The sequence below is a fragment of the Mesoplodon densirostris genome, chromosome 4 (assembly GCF_025265405.1).
Source record: "Mesoplodon densirostris isolate mMesDen1 chromosome 4, mMesDen1 primary haplotype, whole genome shotgun sequence".
Classification (NCBI taxonomy): domain Eukaryota; kingdom Metazoa; phylum Chordata; class Mammalia; order Artiodactyla; family Ziphiidae; genus Mesoplodon; species Mesoplodon densirostris.
In genome coordinates this window covers 124,388,029-124,404,676 of record NC_082664.1, presented here as the reverse complement: position 1 = coordinate 124,404,676, position 16,648 = coordinate 124,388,029, and the positions used below count along the sequence as shown (strand labels likewise).

At 42.4% G+C, this 16,648-nt stretch overlaps 1 protein-coding gene across 4 annotated transcripts in view; it reads left to right on the top strand.

Annotated features, from left to right (window-relative positions):
• The first annotated feature begins 5,778 nt into the window (after positions 1–5,778).
• The window catches only part of KIF23 (kinesin family member 23), a 34,972-nt gene continuing 24,102 nt past the window's right edge, over positions 5,779–16,648 (top strand). For all 4 annotated transcript variants that reach the window (XM_060097094.1, XM_060097093.1, XM_060097095.1 and 1 more), the window contains exons 1-4: positions 5,779–5,964; positions 7,938–8,007; positions 9,094–9,222; positions 13,994–14,099. In XM_060097094.1, the coding sequence (XP_059953077.1) occupies positions 5,954–5,964; positions 7,938–8,007; positions 9,094–9,222; positions 13,994–14,099 (316 nt within the window). In that variant the 5' untranslated portion in view covers positions 5,779–5,953. The remainder of the gene's footprint in view (positions 5,965–7,937; positions 8,008–9,093; positions 9,223–13,993; positions 14,100–16,648) is intronic.

The window sequence follows — 16,648 nt, the reverse complement described above, 5'->3', positions numbered from 1 at the left end:
CCTATGTCCAAACTCAGAGATGTGGGCTTCCCTGGTGGCACAGTGGTTGAGAGTCCACCTGCCAGTGCAGGGGACACGGGTTTGTGTCCCGGTCCTGGAAGATCCCACATGCCGTGGAGCGGCTGGGCCCGTGAGCCATGGCCGCTGAGCCTGCGCATCCGGAGCCTGTGCTCCGCAACAGGAGAGGCCACAACAGTGAGAGGCCCGCGTATGGCAAAAAAACAAAAAACAAAAAACAAAAAAACAAAAACAAACTCAGAGATGTTCTTCCAACTTATACTAATGTCTGGTTTTCTTAAACTGTGTGGAAGAAAAAATAAAATGTATTTATTATAGGAAGGTCCTTCCGTTTCTCACTTGACTTGGTTATATTTCACCTACCCCACTGTAAACATGTTCATTCATCATGAGAAATAGATTCCTGTACGTGTGTTTTGTTAAGTCATTCAGTGAACATTTATTTAGTGCTTGGTATGTATAGAACAAACACCGTCCTAGGAATTGGGGATACAGAAGAGAACAAAACCCAAACCATCCTTCCCTCATGGAGCTGATGTTCTACGTCAGTCAGTAGGACAAGAGATATAGATAAATTCAGATAATGGTAAGTGCTCAGAAAATAAGCCTGGGACTTCCCTAGTGGCGCAGTGGTTAAGAATCCGCCTGCCAATGCAGGGGACACGGGTTCGAGCCCTGGTCCGGGAAGATCCCACATGCTGTGGAGCAACTAAGCCCACGTGCCACAACTACCGAGCCTGTGCTCTAGAGCCCACGAGCCACAACTACTGAAGCCCGTGAGCCACAGCTACTGAAGCCCGCACACCTAGAGCCTGTGCTCCGCAACAAGAGAAGCCCACGCACCACAATGAAGAGTAGCCCCCGCTGGCTGCAACTAGAGAAAGCCGTGTGAAGCAACAAAGAACCAACACAGCCAAAAATAAATAAATAAATTTATAAAAAAAGAAAAGAAAAGAAGCCTGGTGAGGGACTAGGGAGGGGTGGGGTGGGGCAGCTGAGATAGGATGGGCACTCTGATAAACTGGTATTTGAGGAGAGACTTGATGGGTGAAAAGGAGCCAACTTTGCCAGCATGTGGGGGAGAGTATTTCAGGTCCAGGTAGCTGTAAGTGCAAAGGCCCTAGGGCAAGTAAGCGTTTGTCTTATTGGAAGGATAGAAATCAGGCCACTCATTCCTGAAATGTATAGCTCCAGAAGACATCGGCGTGACTCAAAGAATTATGAAATTTTTCCTGAATGTTCCTCCCGGGAGATTGCCCGAGGGGTTTTCCTATGGCCCCTTGGTATTTGTATGAATTCTTCAGCTCTGTAATAAACGTACTTCAGCAAATGGTTGTCACACACATTCTCTCCGTGCTAAGAAACGGGTTTCTAAAACTGGCTTACATGTTGTCTCCTCCAGAGCATGGAACCACGAGCCTCAAAGAAAATTTAATCTAGCCTTTAAAAAATGTGTGTGATGATGTAAAATGCACATGCTCAGGGCCCAGATGCACATATGTAGAAGACTCACCGAGGGTGCTGGGGGTGGGCGTGGTCCTGGAGTTTTGAATTTTTATCAGAAGCCCCAGGTGATTTTTAATACCATAAGGGAGTTTAGGAAGCACTGATACAGTCCAACCATTCTCTCTCTCTTTTTTTTGGGTGGCGGGGGGGACATAATTTCATAGTTAGAAAAGTGTTGCTAAATAGTACAAAGAATTCCCAGGTACTTTTCACCCTTCCCCCTTTCAATATTTATATTACTGTCTAACAGTGAGAAACTTGGTTCCCATTATCCACAATGTATTTACTTGCTCAATCCTGGAATGTACAGAATGTCCTTTCAGAACTACTAACCATGTCTTCAAAAAGGCCAACTAATTAGAATTCAATATATGTTTCAAGGTTTTTTTTTGTCTTGAGCCTGAGGGCATATACTTAGTCTAAATAGTCTAAATACCTTGGGTAAGTGATAGCTCCCCTTCTGTGTATGTTATTCATTTGAAGTTCTGTTCAGATCTTCTGTGTGTTTTTTTGTATCAATTGTACACCCTCCCCCAAGCTTGTTGATTTTACTAATTTGTTGTTGTTGCTTGAGCATGTAAGGCATTAACATCCAATCATTCATTTTACAGATGGCCTGGGGAGAGAGAGTCACAGGGCCTGGGGATGTGAGATTATGTTGCCAAAGCCACTGAAGCCTTGGGTGTGCTGAGTGGGTTGGATGCTCACAGGCATCCTGTCTCCAGCTTACCACCTTTCCTCAAACACTCTGGGCTTTGGTAATTTCTGGTGCTTGCTGGTTATTAGGTTCCCACAGCTGGATGTGTTTAGCTGGGAGATGGGATTAATTATGGTTTCAAATCTCTGTAGTATCAGCCCCTCTTCAGTGATTTGCATAAGATCCTCCCAGTCCAGTTTGGCAGTTTCTTATAAAGTTAAACTTACGATTACCACGAGATCAGCAATCCCACCCAAGAGAAGTGAAAATATCTATGTCTACATAGATAACTTTACACAAATAATTATACCAGTTTCATGCATAATCGCCAAAAAGTGGAAACAGCTTAAATGTTCATCAACTAGTGAATGGGTAGATTGTCATACAATGGAATACTAATCAGCAATGAAAAGGGAAAAAGTTATTGACAGATGCAACACATGGATAGAATCTCAAAAGCATTATGCTGAGTTAAAAAAGAGACATTCTGGAAAAGACAGAAATCTAAGGAAGGAAATCAGAAAAGTGGTTGCCAAGGGCTGGGGAAGGTGATTGCGAAGGGTCAGCACAAGGAATTTTCAGTGTGATGGGAACATTATACATTTGATTATGGAAGTGGTTACAGGATGGTGTATGTTTGTCAAATATATACATGGGACAAATAAAAAGGGTAAATTTTATTGCATGTAAATTATACTGCAATAAACCTGATCTTTAAAAAAGTCTCCCAGTTGTACTCTCTATCCCTCTTCTACCCTCACCCTGGTCTGGATCTCTAATTCTAGGGGAAATGCAAATCTTTTACCAGCTGTGGGGAGTGCTTGACCATTTTTGAACAGAGAAAATGATATAATGAATTGGCATTAAAAATTAAGTCAGTGAGCTTTAATAAGGATATAGATGAGTGAGAAAGAAGAAACTGGCCAAAAGAAAAGCTGGGGGTGGTGTATTGTAACTGGGCCCTCCATTGGGGTGTTCTGTGCAGGGATGGGTTCATTCATTCCGTCAAACATTATGGAACATCTTCATTGCTGGGCACGGGGGATGCAACAGCGCCATCTATTGAGGATGTGGGGATAAGCTGGTAGAGGAGACTAATAAGCAGCGATTGAAAATTGGGATGCGAGCTCCGAAGCAAATCAATAGGTGCAGTGACTGGGGGAGTGCAGGGCACTGTGGATAGAGAACAGGGGTCCAGCATCCAGAGCAGGGTCGTTGGCAGAAGATCTGCTGAGAACTTAGGGTAAGGAGGCATTGTCAGAGGAAGGGAGGGAGGAGAGCTTAACAGCAGAGGGAATGGTATGTGAGCCCAGTGTGTTCAGGGCACTGAAGGTCGTCATGGCTGGAGGGATGCAAGGGGAAATAATAGGTGATGAGCTTGGAGAGGAAGAACCCCAGGGCCTGTTGAGGGTCTCCAGCAATGGGAACTACTGTAGTATTACAAGCAGGGGAATGATATGATCAGATCTGTGATTTAGTGGTGAGCTGGCTGCAAAATGGAACCAGGATTGGAAGATGGCAGCAGGGAAGCCTGTTAGGATACTGTTGCAGTCATCCAGACAAGACATGGTAGTGGCCGAGGAGACAGAGAGGAGGTGTTTGAAGGTTATTTAGTTGGTAGAATTGTCAAGATTTGGTGATTGGACGTTGGAACAGAAGGAGAGGCAGAATGCAAAGATGGTACCTTGCACTTGGGCTTGGGTGGGTGGATAGATGGTGATGCCATCCACTGAGGGATAATAGGTTCAGGGGAAGAGATTAGGATGTATTAGGTGTGAGGTGCCTGTGGAGCACCCAGGTGGAGAATTCAGTAGGCTGCTGGACATATGACTCTGGAGCTCAGAAGAGCAAATGTGAGGTCATAGGAATGGTTGGGAGTGCCTGCAGAGAGGGTGTAGCTATTGACCACCAGGTGAAAACCCTAAGCCACAGTATTTAAGGGAGAAAAAAGAACTCACAAATGAGGCTGAGAAAGAGGGGTTAGAAAGCTAAGAAGAAAAACAAAGGCACAGGAAGAGAGGAATTGGAAATTTTTTTAGTGTGTTAAGAGGTCAAGTAAGATAAGGGTGGGGAAGGATCAAATAGATTTAGCATCAATGAGGTGGTGTTCTTGGTGAGAAGAGTTCCAGTGGAAAGACTGAGGCCAAAGCCAGGCTGCAGTGTAATTAAGAGGTAAGTGGCCAGCAGCCCAGCCCAATTCCTAAATAATACAGGCCTCTCATTTGACAACAAATAAAGTTCTAATGGTTCAAAGACTTAAAAAACAAAGCAATAAAAGCACTAGGAAAAAGAAAAGATTAAAAAAATTTATCTTAGAGTGGGGAAGACTTTTTTCTAGTATGGCACAAAACAGAAGCCCCAAAAGAAAAGGCTGATAAATTTGGCTACCTTAAGTTTTTTCTTAAGCTGTCACAAAACAACATAAACTAATTAAAATAAAAACCAAGTTATGAACTATAAAAATCTTTGAACTCAGATTTTGGATGAGGACCAATTTTCTTAATATGTGAAGAGCTTTTACAAATCAATAAGAAAAACAACCCAATAGAACAAGAAGGCAAAGGATATGAACATAGTTCTCAAAGAAGGAAACACAAATGGCTATTGAACATAGGCACAGACACCCAACCTCATTCACCATAAGAGAAGAGAAATTTAAATTGGTGACTTTTTTTCATCTATTAGATCAACAGTCACAGAAAAGTTTGGTAACACTTTGCTATCTGAGAATTGTGGAGAAACAGGTGCTCTCATACATGGCTGGTGGGATTGTGCCTTTGGACAACCTTTATGGAGGGCAATTTGGCAATACCTGTGAAATATTACATACACATATACTCTTTAACACAGCCATCTGTGTAAAATGATGAATTTCCAAGTTTATCCACTGTGTTTGTAACAGCAGAGATTGGAACCATCTTTATGTGGAACATTATGGGCCGAGGATATTAATTATGTGTATCCTTAGTGGTGTCTGGTCCTATAGGAAGTTGAGGAGATGGGACTACAGTTCCATGAGAGAGCACAGATGTAGATGCACATTTGATAGTCATTGGTTTAGGCGCAAAGGTCGAAGTGAGATAGAATCAGTTCATCTTAGAAAAGACTGGTTCTGGAAAGAGCTGGAGGTTTCAGAGAGGGAGATCCCAGGAAGGGTGAAGAAGAGACAGAAAGGAAGCCAAGGTGTTGTGATGCTCTGGAAGCTAGAGAGGGAGTCTGAGACTCTGCGCAGGGTACAGCCCAAGGATAGGACACTCCTGGGCCGGAACGACATTGCTGACTTCTGAATCAACCCTGGATTTGCCCTTCCATTGGACTTCTTGTGCTGTGGGACAACAAACTCTCAGTTTCCTCCTCAGAAAATTCAAGGGGTTGTATTTTCTAATATTTGAGCTCCGCTTCCCACTCCAGCCCTGAAGCTCAGACACGCAGACAGCCCTTGCCCTTTCTGCGTCGGTCGCCTAGGAGACGAGCGACTCTCCCCGAGACGCAGGCGTTTCCTGAAGCCCCGCCCCCTTCCCCGCGGGCGGGCGCTGATTGGCCCGTTTGAAATGCGCCGGGCGCGAGCTCACCTGGTCCCGGAGCTGCTTCTCCAGGCGTTTCTGAGCGCCACTCCTGAGCTGCCGAGTCCCGGTGCCCGCGTCCTGTCCCTGCGGCCCGCCGTCCTCGCCAGCCCGCCCGACCGAGTCTGACGTCCCGCTCGCACGTCTGGGCAGCGCGGAGCCTGCTGCCATGAAGCCAGCGTGAGTACCGGGCCGCGGAGCCGGCGTCTCCTCACGCCGCAGCAGGCCCCGGGACACGCGGTCGGCACCGAGCCCCGCGTCTCCCGGGCCGCGGCCCTCAAAGTGGAAGGGAGCCCCCATCAGGACCGCCCAGGGGGGAGCCCGGGCGCGGACACCCCGTCCGGCTCCCCGCCGCCCGGAGTCGGGCGCCCGGCTCGCCGCCCTAGCTTCACTCGGCCCGGAAATGTCTGCCCCAAGTTGGGAGGAGGGGGAAGTTTGGGCGGCAACCCCAGTTCGGGTTAGCCAGGTCGCCCGCCACCTGGCTCCGGGACCGCCGCCTCAACCCTTTCTTAAGTTTCCCTTTCCATCCCCTGCCGCCCGCACCCGCGGGTTGCATTTTGCGGAGTTAGTGCGGGCCGGGGGTCATCTCGCGGGTGCGCCGAGTGTTGTGTCCTGGGGTTGGGGTTGGGTAGGTGGTCTCAGCCCCCGGAGAGCCCTGGCGCCCGAGCGCACTGCGTGATTTTCTTAGCCTAGCGCGGTAGCCTGGGGGCCGCGACCACCCCCGGATGAAGGCCAGTTATTTTGCTCTGTTCTTGGGTCTCAGACAAGCCCCGCCGCCGACACAAAAGCCCACGCCCACATTCCTCACGGGGTCGGTGACATTTGCAGCTCAGCCTAATTCCTTGACTGCTGCTGGGTAACGAAATACTTGTGCAAAGAAGAGGGCTGCCTTTATAATTAGCACCATCACGTAGCTAGTCGTTTGCAAAGGCAACTTGTTTTCTTCTTAAGAGGCTAAAGTCAAAATCGTTGGGGAAAAATGTTGAGTTTAAGTAAACCTACAGTAATGTTCTATACTTAAAACACGAATTTGCTTGTCTCATCTGGGAAGGGGTTGAAGAAGTATTTTAATAACCTAAAATCCAAGCCAGTAATTTCACTTAGTGTTAAATGTTTTTCTAGTCTAGATAAATGGGGGAAAGAGGGGAGTGGCATGCTAGAGAAATGGTGAATAAAGCAAAATATCTTTTTCTACTGCCCCTACTTAAGAGAGCACGAAATTGCAGTTTGGGGACCACATTTTGTTTGAGGACAAAGGATGATAGTTTTGAGAATTCAATAATCCCTTGTTCCTTGAAAGTAAAGACAAATCTTGATGAAAGAATGGATTCCTCCATCTGCATTTTTATAATTTATTGAAGTTAATCACTTGTCAGTCTGCCTTGGCAGTGGGCTGTTGGCACAGCGTGTGTGCTTATGTACCTACATAAATGACTTTAGAGATAAGTGTGGTCAACTATCTGTAGATTTTTCAAATTTGTAGTGTCTGTAAAGTTGTTGCTGAAGAAAATAAGCTATTTTACGTACAGAACTATAAATAGATATTTAAAAACAGAATTCAACTAGATCTTACCGGCTTTTTTCAATGATTCATGAATCAGGCAGCATCCTATCTAGCACACAGAAAGGTGCTCCTAAGAGCTGTACAAAATGGAAGTTTTTTTATAGGCAGAGGGGGATGGAACAAGGGATTTATACCAGCAATGAGTGGATTGTCTGTGGCAAGGTGAACATCCTTTAGTGGATGGCAGGGGTCTATCAGGCAGATTACCTCACTAGCGCTGACCGGGTAATTCCAGATTGACTGGTTTAAGATTCTACTCCTGGGAGAGGTTGGAACTATAAGTTAGGTATGAAGTCTCAGTTTGGTGATTTGAGGCCTAGCACAAGTGACCCCGTTTTGGGCTTGTTATCTCTATTTTTTAGTAGCAAAAATGTCTCCTAAGCCAAATTTTAATTACTTTTGGGTTATCCATGCCACAAACACCCTTCTACTAAGGAAATGTATTCTTATTCATGTTATTTGGGATATAGTGTTGTGGAACTGCTAAAGAATAATTTTATAAACCCTAGGAAGGTCGGCTCTGTATGAATTACAGGTGAAGTTTTTATATGTTAGTGTTGAACTGAAATGTTTTTGTATCTATGACCAGGAGAACTAAGACACCCAGGAAACCACCAGTGAAAAAAGGATCCCAAACGAGTCTTAAAGACCCCGTTGGGGTAAGGTCTCCCTGTGAATTTGTGTGTGTCTTCTTTCTTCAGTCCTTTTATGTCTTATGCTTATGCTTGGAAGGGATGGAGAAGTGGAAGTGGAGTCAAAGAACATTTAGCTAAAAGGATGATACTAAATTGCTTAGGCTGGTTCCAGCTTTGAAACTTTGTTTCTATGTAGGATACATTAGCCCAGTAAAATGAAGTGTTTGGTTGTCAGTTGCATACTTCCTATAACTAATTATATTTGAAAAGTTAGATAATGAAAAAATATTCTTCAACTATCTTGGAGAATTCTTCATGCAGGCTTGGGAACTTGCTTTTAAAAGCAAATGGCAAATAAAAGAAAGATGGTTTGGTCTGGGGTTTTTAAATTTTCCCTTCATTGGAACCAGGTGCTTTGCATTATAGTGCTGAACAGGTTTTCCTCAACCCTATCACTGATTAAGAAGACCATATTTCGGGCTTCCCTGGTGGCGCAGTGGTTGAGAATCCGCCTGCCAATGCAGGGGACACGGGTTCGAGCCCCGGTCTGGGAAGATCTCACATGACGCGGAGCAACTAAGCCCATGCGCCACAACTACTGAAGCTTGTGCACCTAGAGCCCGTGCTCCACAACGAGAAGCCACTGCAATGAGAAGCCCGTGCACCACAACGAAGAGTAGCCCCCGCTTGCTGCAACTAGAGAAAGCCCGCGCACAGCAACGAAGCCAATGCAGCCAAAAATTAAATAAATAAAAATTTAAAGAAAGACCATATTTCAGATCTCGCACTTTAGTGTATTAAGTGTTAAGCTGGCAAGTTTTAATTGACATCCAATTCCAGACAATCCTAACAGCTTTTCAAATCTCATTGTGTGATATGTTTTTGATTTTTAGAGAGAGTTTTGATATCATATGCATTTAAAATTCTCTCATATCTAAAATATCTGTTTGCATTTGACAATCAGCAAATCGGGTAGCAGGGTAGCAGATCTTGGCTTTCACAGCTCTAAGTATATATACTTAAGTTTAGAGGCCAAATGTTTGAATGTATGAATGAAAAGTCAGGTAAAAAGTCAACCTTTGTTCTTTAAGCACCTTCATGTATTTTCAGGTGTACTGCAGGGTACGCCCACTGAGCCTCCCAGAGCAAGAGTGTTGCATAGAGGTGATCAGTAATACAACAGTTCAACTTCATCCTCCTGAGGGTTACAGGCTCAACCGAAATGGAGAATATAAGGAGGTAATTCCTATTGGAAGCAGCTGTTTTTAATTGATAGGTTCTTTCCTGAATGGCTTTTCCATGTTTTCCATTTAACAACATTCATGTGTTTCCACTTTATTGAAAGACTTATTTACTTCACTCTAACCACCATATCAAAAGTATCTTTAATTTCTGGGCTGTACAGACACACCTTTGGTATACTGGAGTTAGAAGATTGCTTTTAGATGATTAATTTCTTGTATTGGATAATTATTGCTTTTTAGAGCATATATTAGGGATAGTTTAATGTGGAATGATATCTGATTGTGCTAGGCAGTTACATGTATATATATAGTTTCATGTGTGGGATTGAAATAACATTTAATAGGCATTGTATACTTGTATTGATCTCTTATGAAGTGTTTTTATTTTTAGTAAAATGTTAAAGAGAGTTCAATTCAGTTTGACAAACATGTGCTAAGCTGGAGCATAGAAGGAGACTTTAAAAACTGAGTAAGACATGGTCCTTGCCTTTATGGAGCTTACAATTTAGTTGGGAGCACAGATGCTAAGCAAGTGACCCTCATTGGTAAGACAGAGGTGTGTTTAAAGAAATAGACTCTGGGAATGCAGAAAAAAGGATTAATTCAGGGTGTCATCTCTTTCAAGCTGCCTTCACTCTTTTGTGTACACTACTCGAGGGAGATTGCTAGTCAAAAGCCCGCCAGTGGCCTCTTTGCTGCTAGATGTGATGGACACCTCTTTGTCTTCATTATGATCTATTTCTCAGCAGCACTATCCTGTCTTCTGCTCCAATTCTCCATGTTCTGTCTTTCACTGGCCACCGTCTGCAGGCTTCTCCTCCTTTTCCAACCTCTAAATACCAGGTTGGGCTATACCCAGGGCTCTCTTCCCTATCTATACTTTTCCATGGCTTTACATGTTGATGATATGGTAATAATTTTGGAATTTTTATCTCCAGACTAAATCTTTTCTCTAACTCTCAACTTGAACGTCCACTGCTTGGATGTCACACAGGCATGTCCAAAAGAACTCTTGAGTTTTTTCCCCTCTAGATCACTTCCTCCCTTGTTTTTTCTTGTCAGTAAATAGCACCACCACCATCTATTTGCTCAAACCAGACACCCTGTCCTTACCTTTCTCTTGTCCCCCCTCATATCCCATTCATTAGTAGATCCTATCAGTTCTGCTCCAGTGTGTATCTTGAAACTGTCCTTTCAGTTCTATCTCCACTGCCACTACCCTCGTCTGAGGCCTGTTATTAATTACGGAGACAAGTGCTTCTCAAACTGTGGTGAAGAAGCAGCTTTTTTATTTTCAGTGCATGGTGACTGATACTTTTGTGCAGCTTTGCCACAAGAAACTGTTAGACAACTGTTAGGCAAAGTTAGACAGCAGAGGACTGGTTTATAATCTGTTCAGAGATAAGCCCCACTGATCACATGCTGGGATGTTGCAGCCGTGTGAAATGGCTACAGAGGTTCTAAGCATTTACCCTCCATCTCTGTAATTACCTACCCCTGGACTGGAGACAGACAGCTCTCAGAGGGGCATTGGCCTGCCTGCTGACCACACTTTGAGTAACATTAACAAGATTATGCTGAAGCCAGCTGGACCACCTGCTTCCACTCTGAATCTTCTCTAATCCATTGCCACAGAGCAGCCAGTCATCTTTTAAAGCAGAAATCAGACCTCACATTTTCCTTTTTCTTTTTTTTTTAACTGAAGTACCATTAATTTAGCTGTATTAGCTTCTGGTATACAGCAAAGTGATTCAGTTATACATATATGTAATATTCTTTTTCATATTCTTTTCCATTACGGTTTAGTACAAGATATTGAATACACTTGCCTGTGTTATACAGTAGGATGATGTTCATCTTTTTTTTTTTTGCTGTTCTTTGTGGTACGCGGGCCTCTCACTGCTGTGGCCTCTCCCGTTGCGGAGCACAGGCTCCGGACGCGCAGGCTCAACGGCCATGGCTCATGGGCCCAGCCGCTCCGCGGCATGTGAGATCTTCCCAGACCAGGGCACGAACCCGTGTCCCCTGCATCGGCAGGCGGACTCTCAACCACTGCGCCACCAGGGAAGCCCTATTTATCTATTTTATGTATAGCAGTTTGTATCTGCTAATCCCAGACTCCTAACTTATCCCCCCCGCTTCCCATCACCATTTTCCTGTTTAAAACCTAAGGGGGCTTCCCTGGTGGCGCAGTGGTTGAGAGTCCGCCTGCCGATGCAGGGGACACGGGTTCGTGCCCCGGTCCGGGAGGATCCCACATGCCGCGGAGCGGCTGGGCCCGTGAGCCATGGCCATTGAGCCTGCGCATCCGGAGCCTGTGCTCCGCAACGGGAGAGGCCACAGGAGTGAGAGGCCCGCGTACTGCAAATAAAAAAAAAAACCCTTCTAAGGAATAAAGTTTTTAGATGGGCACAATCCTGCTTAATCTTCCTGCTATCTCTCTCTCCACATCACCTCTTAGTACTCATACAATCTTAAATTGCTTGGATAAGCCAGAATCTTGCCTCAGGGCTTTGCCCTTAGCTCTTAGCAGGATGGGTCCTCATCCTTAGGTTTTAGCTTAAATCACTTCCTCCGAGAGTGTGTCCAGATTACCCCCATCAGCAGTAGCACCCCTCCCACTACTCTCCTGGTCTGTACTCTCTATACTTCCTTGACAGCACTTAACCCAACCTATAGATTTATTTACTTGTTTATTGTCTCTCCCCTGGTGTAATATACACTTCTAGGGGATATGTACCTTATCTGTCCTGTTTGCCAAACACTCAGTAGATACGGATTAAGCATGAAGGAATGGTCTGGAAAGGCTTCATGGAGGAGTAGGCCTTTGAGAATGTAAAATAGTTGAGAACTGACTTAATGAATTTTACTTCTTTATTAGAGTTAATTTCATGTATGTGTAAATAGTACTAAAGGTTTGGTGGGGATTAAAAGTTCTCAGTGCTTTTTAACAGAAAGCAACACTGGATAATGGAAGAAGTGTTGGAATGGAAATGGCTTTGACACTAATTAGCTTCATGAGCTTGGGCAAGTTCCTTCTTGCCTCAGTTTTCTTCACCTGGAAGAGGGTGGGGATTGTTCATGAGGACTTGGAGGTCATCTTATTGACCTGTCAGTGCTAACCTGTATGTATCTTTTCAGTTCTAAGATTCTTTGTTCTTTCTGTGAACTCTAAAGCTGTTTTACAGGATTGGAATAAAAACTTCTACAAAGGTGAGAGTTAGCTTAGCTGAAGTAGGTGTGTGATCTTTAACAAGTTATAAAATGAGTCATAATAATTGATAGTACCTACTACATCAGAGGTTGTAAAAATGATGATTCACTAATATGCTAAGGCAGTGCTTGGGACATGGTTAGTGTTAAGTGCAAGTTGTTGTTGTTATGATGATGATGATGTATTTGAGTCCTAATCTATACATATCTCCTTTTGGGGGACAAAACTGCTAATTTTAAAAACATAAGGGTCACGATATTGATATGTGAGCAGGTTGAATTTAAGATAAAACGTTATAAAACAGGGAAAGGGGGCCACGTGACAAAGGCTATAACCCATAATAAATTCTAGTGAATACTCATGCACCAAATAATAGCATTGACATTCATGGAGCAAAAATTGCAAGAAATTCAGGAAGCCTACAGGAACAATTGCAATGTTTACAAACTAATAAAGCTAGAAAATAACAAAAATTGAAAGAATAGAACTCCAGTCCCTGGACGATTAGGGTATTTTAATTTACCTTGAAATATATACCCTAGTCCCCAGTCTTATTTTCCAAGTAGGAGTTTGGTAATATTTCTGATAATATAGATATGCTTTATAATAATAGTCATATTTTGAAAGATTTGATAATTGAAGTATTATTGCTTTTTTAAAGGTCACAGTTTATTTAAAATTTATTTCATAGAAGAACTCAGATGAGGGACTTCTCTGGTGGTCCAGTGGTTGAGACTCCATGCTTCCACTCCAGTGCACCAGGGTTATATCCCTGGCCAGGGAACTAGTATCCTGCATGCCTTGTGGCACAGCCAAAAACAAACAAACAAACAAAAAACTCAGATGAGATTATATTGACAGTTATTTTCTAGTTTTAAAAAAGCAGTACATCAAAACTCTTGGTTTTATACTGCTATGCCATTTTAAATGACACCTTTTTTTTTTTTTTGTCGTACGTGGGCCTCTCACTGTTGTGGCCTCTCCTGTTGTGGAGCACAGGCTCCGGACACAAAAGCTCAGCAGCCATGGCTCATGCATGGGCCCAGCTGCTCCGTGGCATGTGGGATCTTCCCGGACCGGGGCACGAACCCGTGTCCCCTGCATCGGCAGGCGGACTCTCAATCACTGCGCCACCAGGGAAGCCCAATGACACCTTTATAAAGAAAAATAGATAGCAGTAAAATAGTATATGAAGTAATGCTTGAGGATTTTCACAAGTCTATGACTGAATCGTTGTAATACCTTTTGAACTCCTTTGTCACTTAATTAAAACAAAATCAGCCTTAGTCTATGGAGCATTAGTAGACAAGACTTTTCTACAGTCTCTTTAGTAGTTATAACTGTAAATGTTTACCAGTTTATAATTGGTATAATTTAAGTATGTCATGAATTTTTTAAAGATTCCAAGTTTAAAGACTATTGGTATTTTTTTTTCATGTCTAGATCTAATTGTTCAGAAGTAAACATCTGAATATGTTTAAACAGATATATTTCTAGCCTAGCTATAGTGGAATTCCATTTATGTGCTTTTTATTTTTTTTCTTCTTCACAGACTCTGTATTCATTTAAACAAGTATTTGGCACTCATACCACCCAAAAGGAGCTCTTTGATGTTGTGGCTAATCCCTTGGTAGATGACCTCATTCATGGCAAAAATGGTATGATTCTTGGAGTTTTGTTGAACTTTTCTTTTTCTCCCCCTCTGATAAAACTTTTTTGATACTTAGATATTTGGTTTATGTTCAGCCTTGAACCCATTTAATTTGCCAGAGAAGTGTTAAACCTGCTTTTTTGAGCAGTTATTTTAATTTTTTTAATTTGCTTATTTTTTCAAATTTAATTTTTATTTTGCATTGGAGTATAGTTGATTTACAGTGTTGTTAGTTTCAGATGTACAGCTAAGTGACTCAGTTATACATATATCCATTCTTTTTCAGATTCTTGTCCCATATAAGTTATTACAGAATATTGAGTAGATTTCCCTCTGCTATACAGTAGGTCCTTGTTGATTATCTATTTTAAATATAGTAGTGTGTATATATCAATCCCAAAATCCCAATTTATCTCTCCCCTTTGGTAACCATAAGTTTGTTTTAGTCTGTGAGTCTGTTTTGTAAATAGGTTCATTTGTATCATTTTTTTTATTTTTTAGATTCTGCATATAAGCAATATCATAAGATACTTGTCTTTTTCTGACTTATTTCACTTAGCATGATAATCTCCAGGTCCATCCATGTTACTGCAAATGGCATTATTTCATTCTTTTTAATGGCTGAGTAATATTCCATTTTATATATGTACCACATCTTCTTTATCCATTCACCTGTCGATGGACATTTAGGTTGTTTCCATGTCTTGGCTATTATAAACAGCACTGCAATGAACATTGGGGTGCATGCATCCTTTTGAACCATGGTATTCTCTGGATATATGCCCAGGCCTGGGATTGCTACATCCTATGGTAGCTCTATTTTAAGTTTTTTAAGGAACCTCCATACTGTTCTCCATAGTGGCTATACCAATTTACATTCCCACCACCAGGGTAGGAGGGTTCCCATTTCTCCACACACTCTCCAGCATTTGTTATTTGTAGACTTTTTGATGATGGCCATTCTGACTTGTGTGAGGCGATATCTCATTGTAGTTTTGATTTGTATTTCTCTAATACTAAGCAATGTTGACCATCTTTTCATGTGTCTCTTGGCCATCTGTATGCCTTCTTTGGAGAAATGTCTGTTTAGGTCTTCTGCCCATTTTTTGATTGGGTCTTTTTTCTTTTGTTTTTTGTGATGTTGCATGAGCTGTTTGTATATGTTGGAAATTAATCCCTTGTCGGTCGCATCATTTGCAAATATTTTCTGCCATTCTGTGGGTTGTCTTTTCATTTTGATTATGGTTTCCTTTTCTGTGCAAAAGCTTTACAGTATAATTAGGTCCCATTTATTTACTTTTGTTTTGGTTTTTATTACTCTAGGAGGTGGATCCAAAAAGATCTTGCTGTGATTTATGTCAAAGAGTGTGCTAAGAGTTTTATAGTATCAGGTCTTACATTTAGGTCTCTAATAATCCATTTTGAGTTTATTTTTGTGTATGGTATTAGAGACTGTTCTAATTTCATTCTTTTACATGTAGCTTGTCCAGTTTTCCCAGCACCACTTATTGAAGAGACTGTCATTTCTCCATTATATATTCTTGTCTCCTTTGTCCTAAATTAATTGACCATAGGTGCGTGGGTTTATTTCTGGGCTTTCTATCCTTTTCCATCGATCTATATTTCTGTTTTTGTGCCAGTACCATACTGTTTTTTTGTGTGGTTTTTTTTTTGTTTTTTTTTGTAGTACGTGGGCCTCTCACTGTTGTGGCCTCTCCCGTAGTGGAGCACAGGTTCCGGACACGCAGGCTCAGCAGCCATGGCTCACGGGCCTGGCCGCTCCACGGCATGTGGGATCTTCCCAGACCGGGGCACGAACCCGTGTCCCCTGCATTGGTAGGCGGATTCTCAACCACTGTGCCACCAGGGAAGCCCCATACTGTCTTGATTTCTGTAGTTTTGTAGTATAGTCTGAAGTCAGGGAGCCTGATTCCTCCAGCTCCGTTTTTCTTTCTCAGGATTGCTTTGGCTATTTGGGGTCTTTTGCGTTTCCACACAAATGTAAAAATATTTTTGTTCCTGTTATGTGGAAAATGCCATTGGTTATTTGATAGGGATTGCGTTGAATCTGTAGATTGCCTTGTAGTATAGCCATTTTGACAACATTGATTCTTCCAATCCAAGAACATGGTATATTTTTCCATCAGTTTATGTTATCTTCAATTTCTTTCATCAACATCTTATACTTTTCTGTGTACAGGTCTTTTGCCTCCTTAGGTAGGTTTATTCCTAGGTATTTTATTCTTTTTGATGTGATGGTAAATGGGATTCTTTTCTTAATTTCTCTTTCTAATCTTTTGTTATTAGTTATAGAAATGCAAGAGACTTCTGTGTATTAATTTTGTATCTTTCAACTTTACTACATTCATTGAACAGCTCTAGTAGTTTTCTGGTAGCATCTTTATGATTTTCTATGTATAATATCATGTCATCTGCAAACAGTGACAGTTTTCTTCTTTTCCAATTTGGATTCCTTTTATTTCTTTTTCTTCTCTGATTGCCATGGCTAGAACTTCAAAACTATGTTGAACAAAAGTGGTGACAGTGAATATCCTT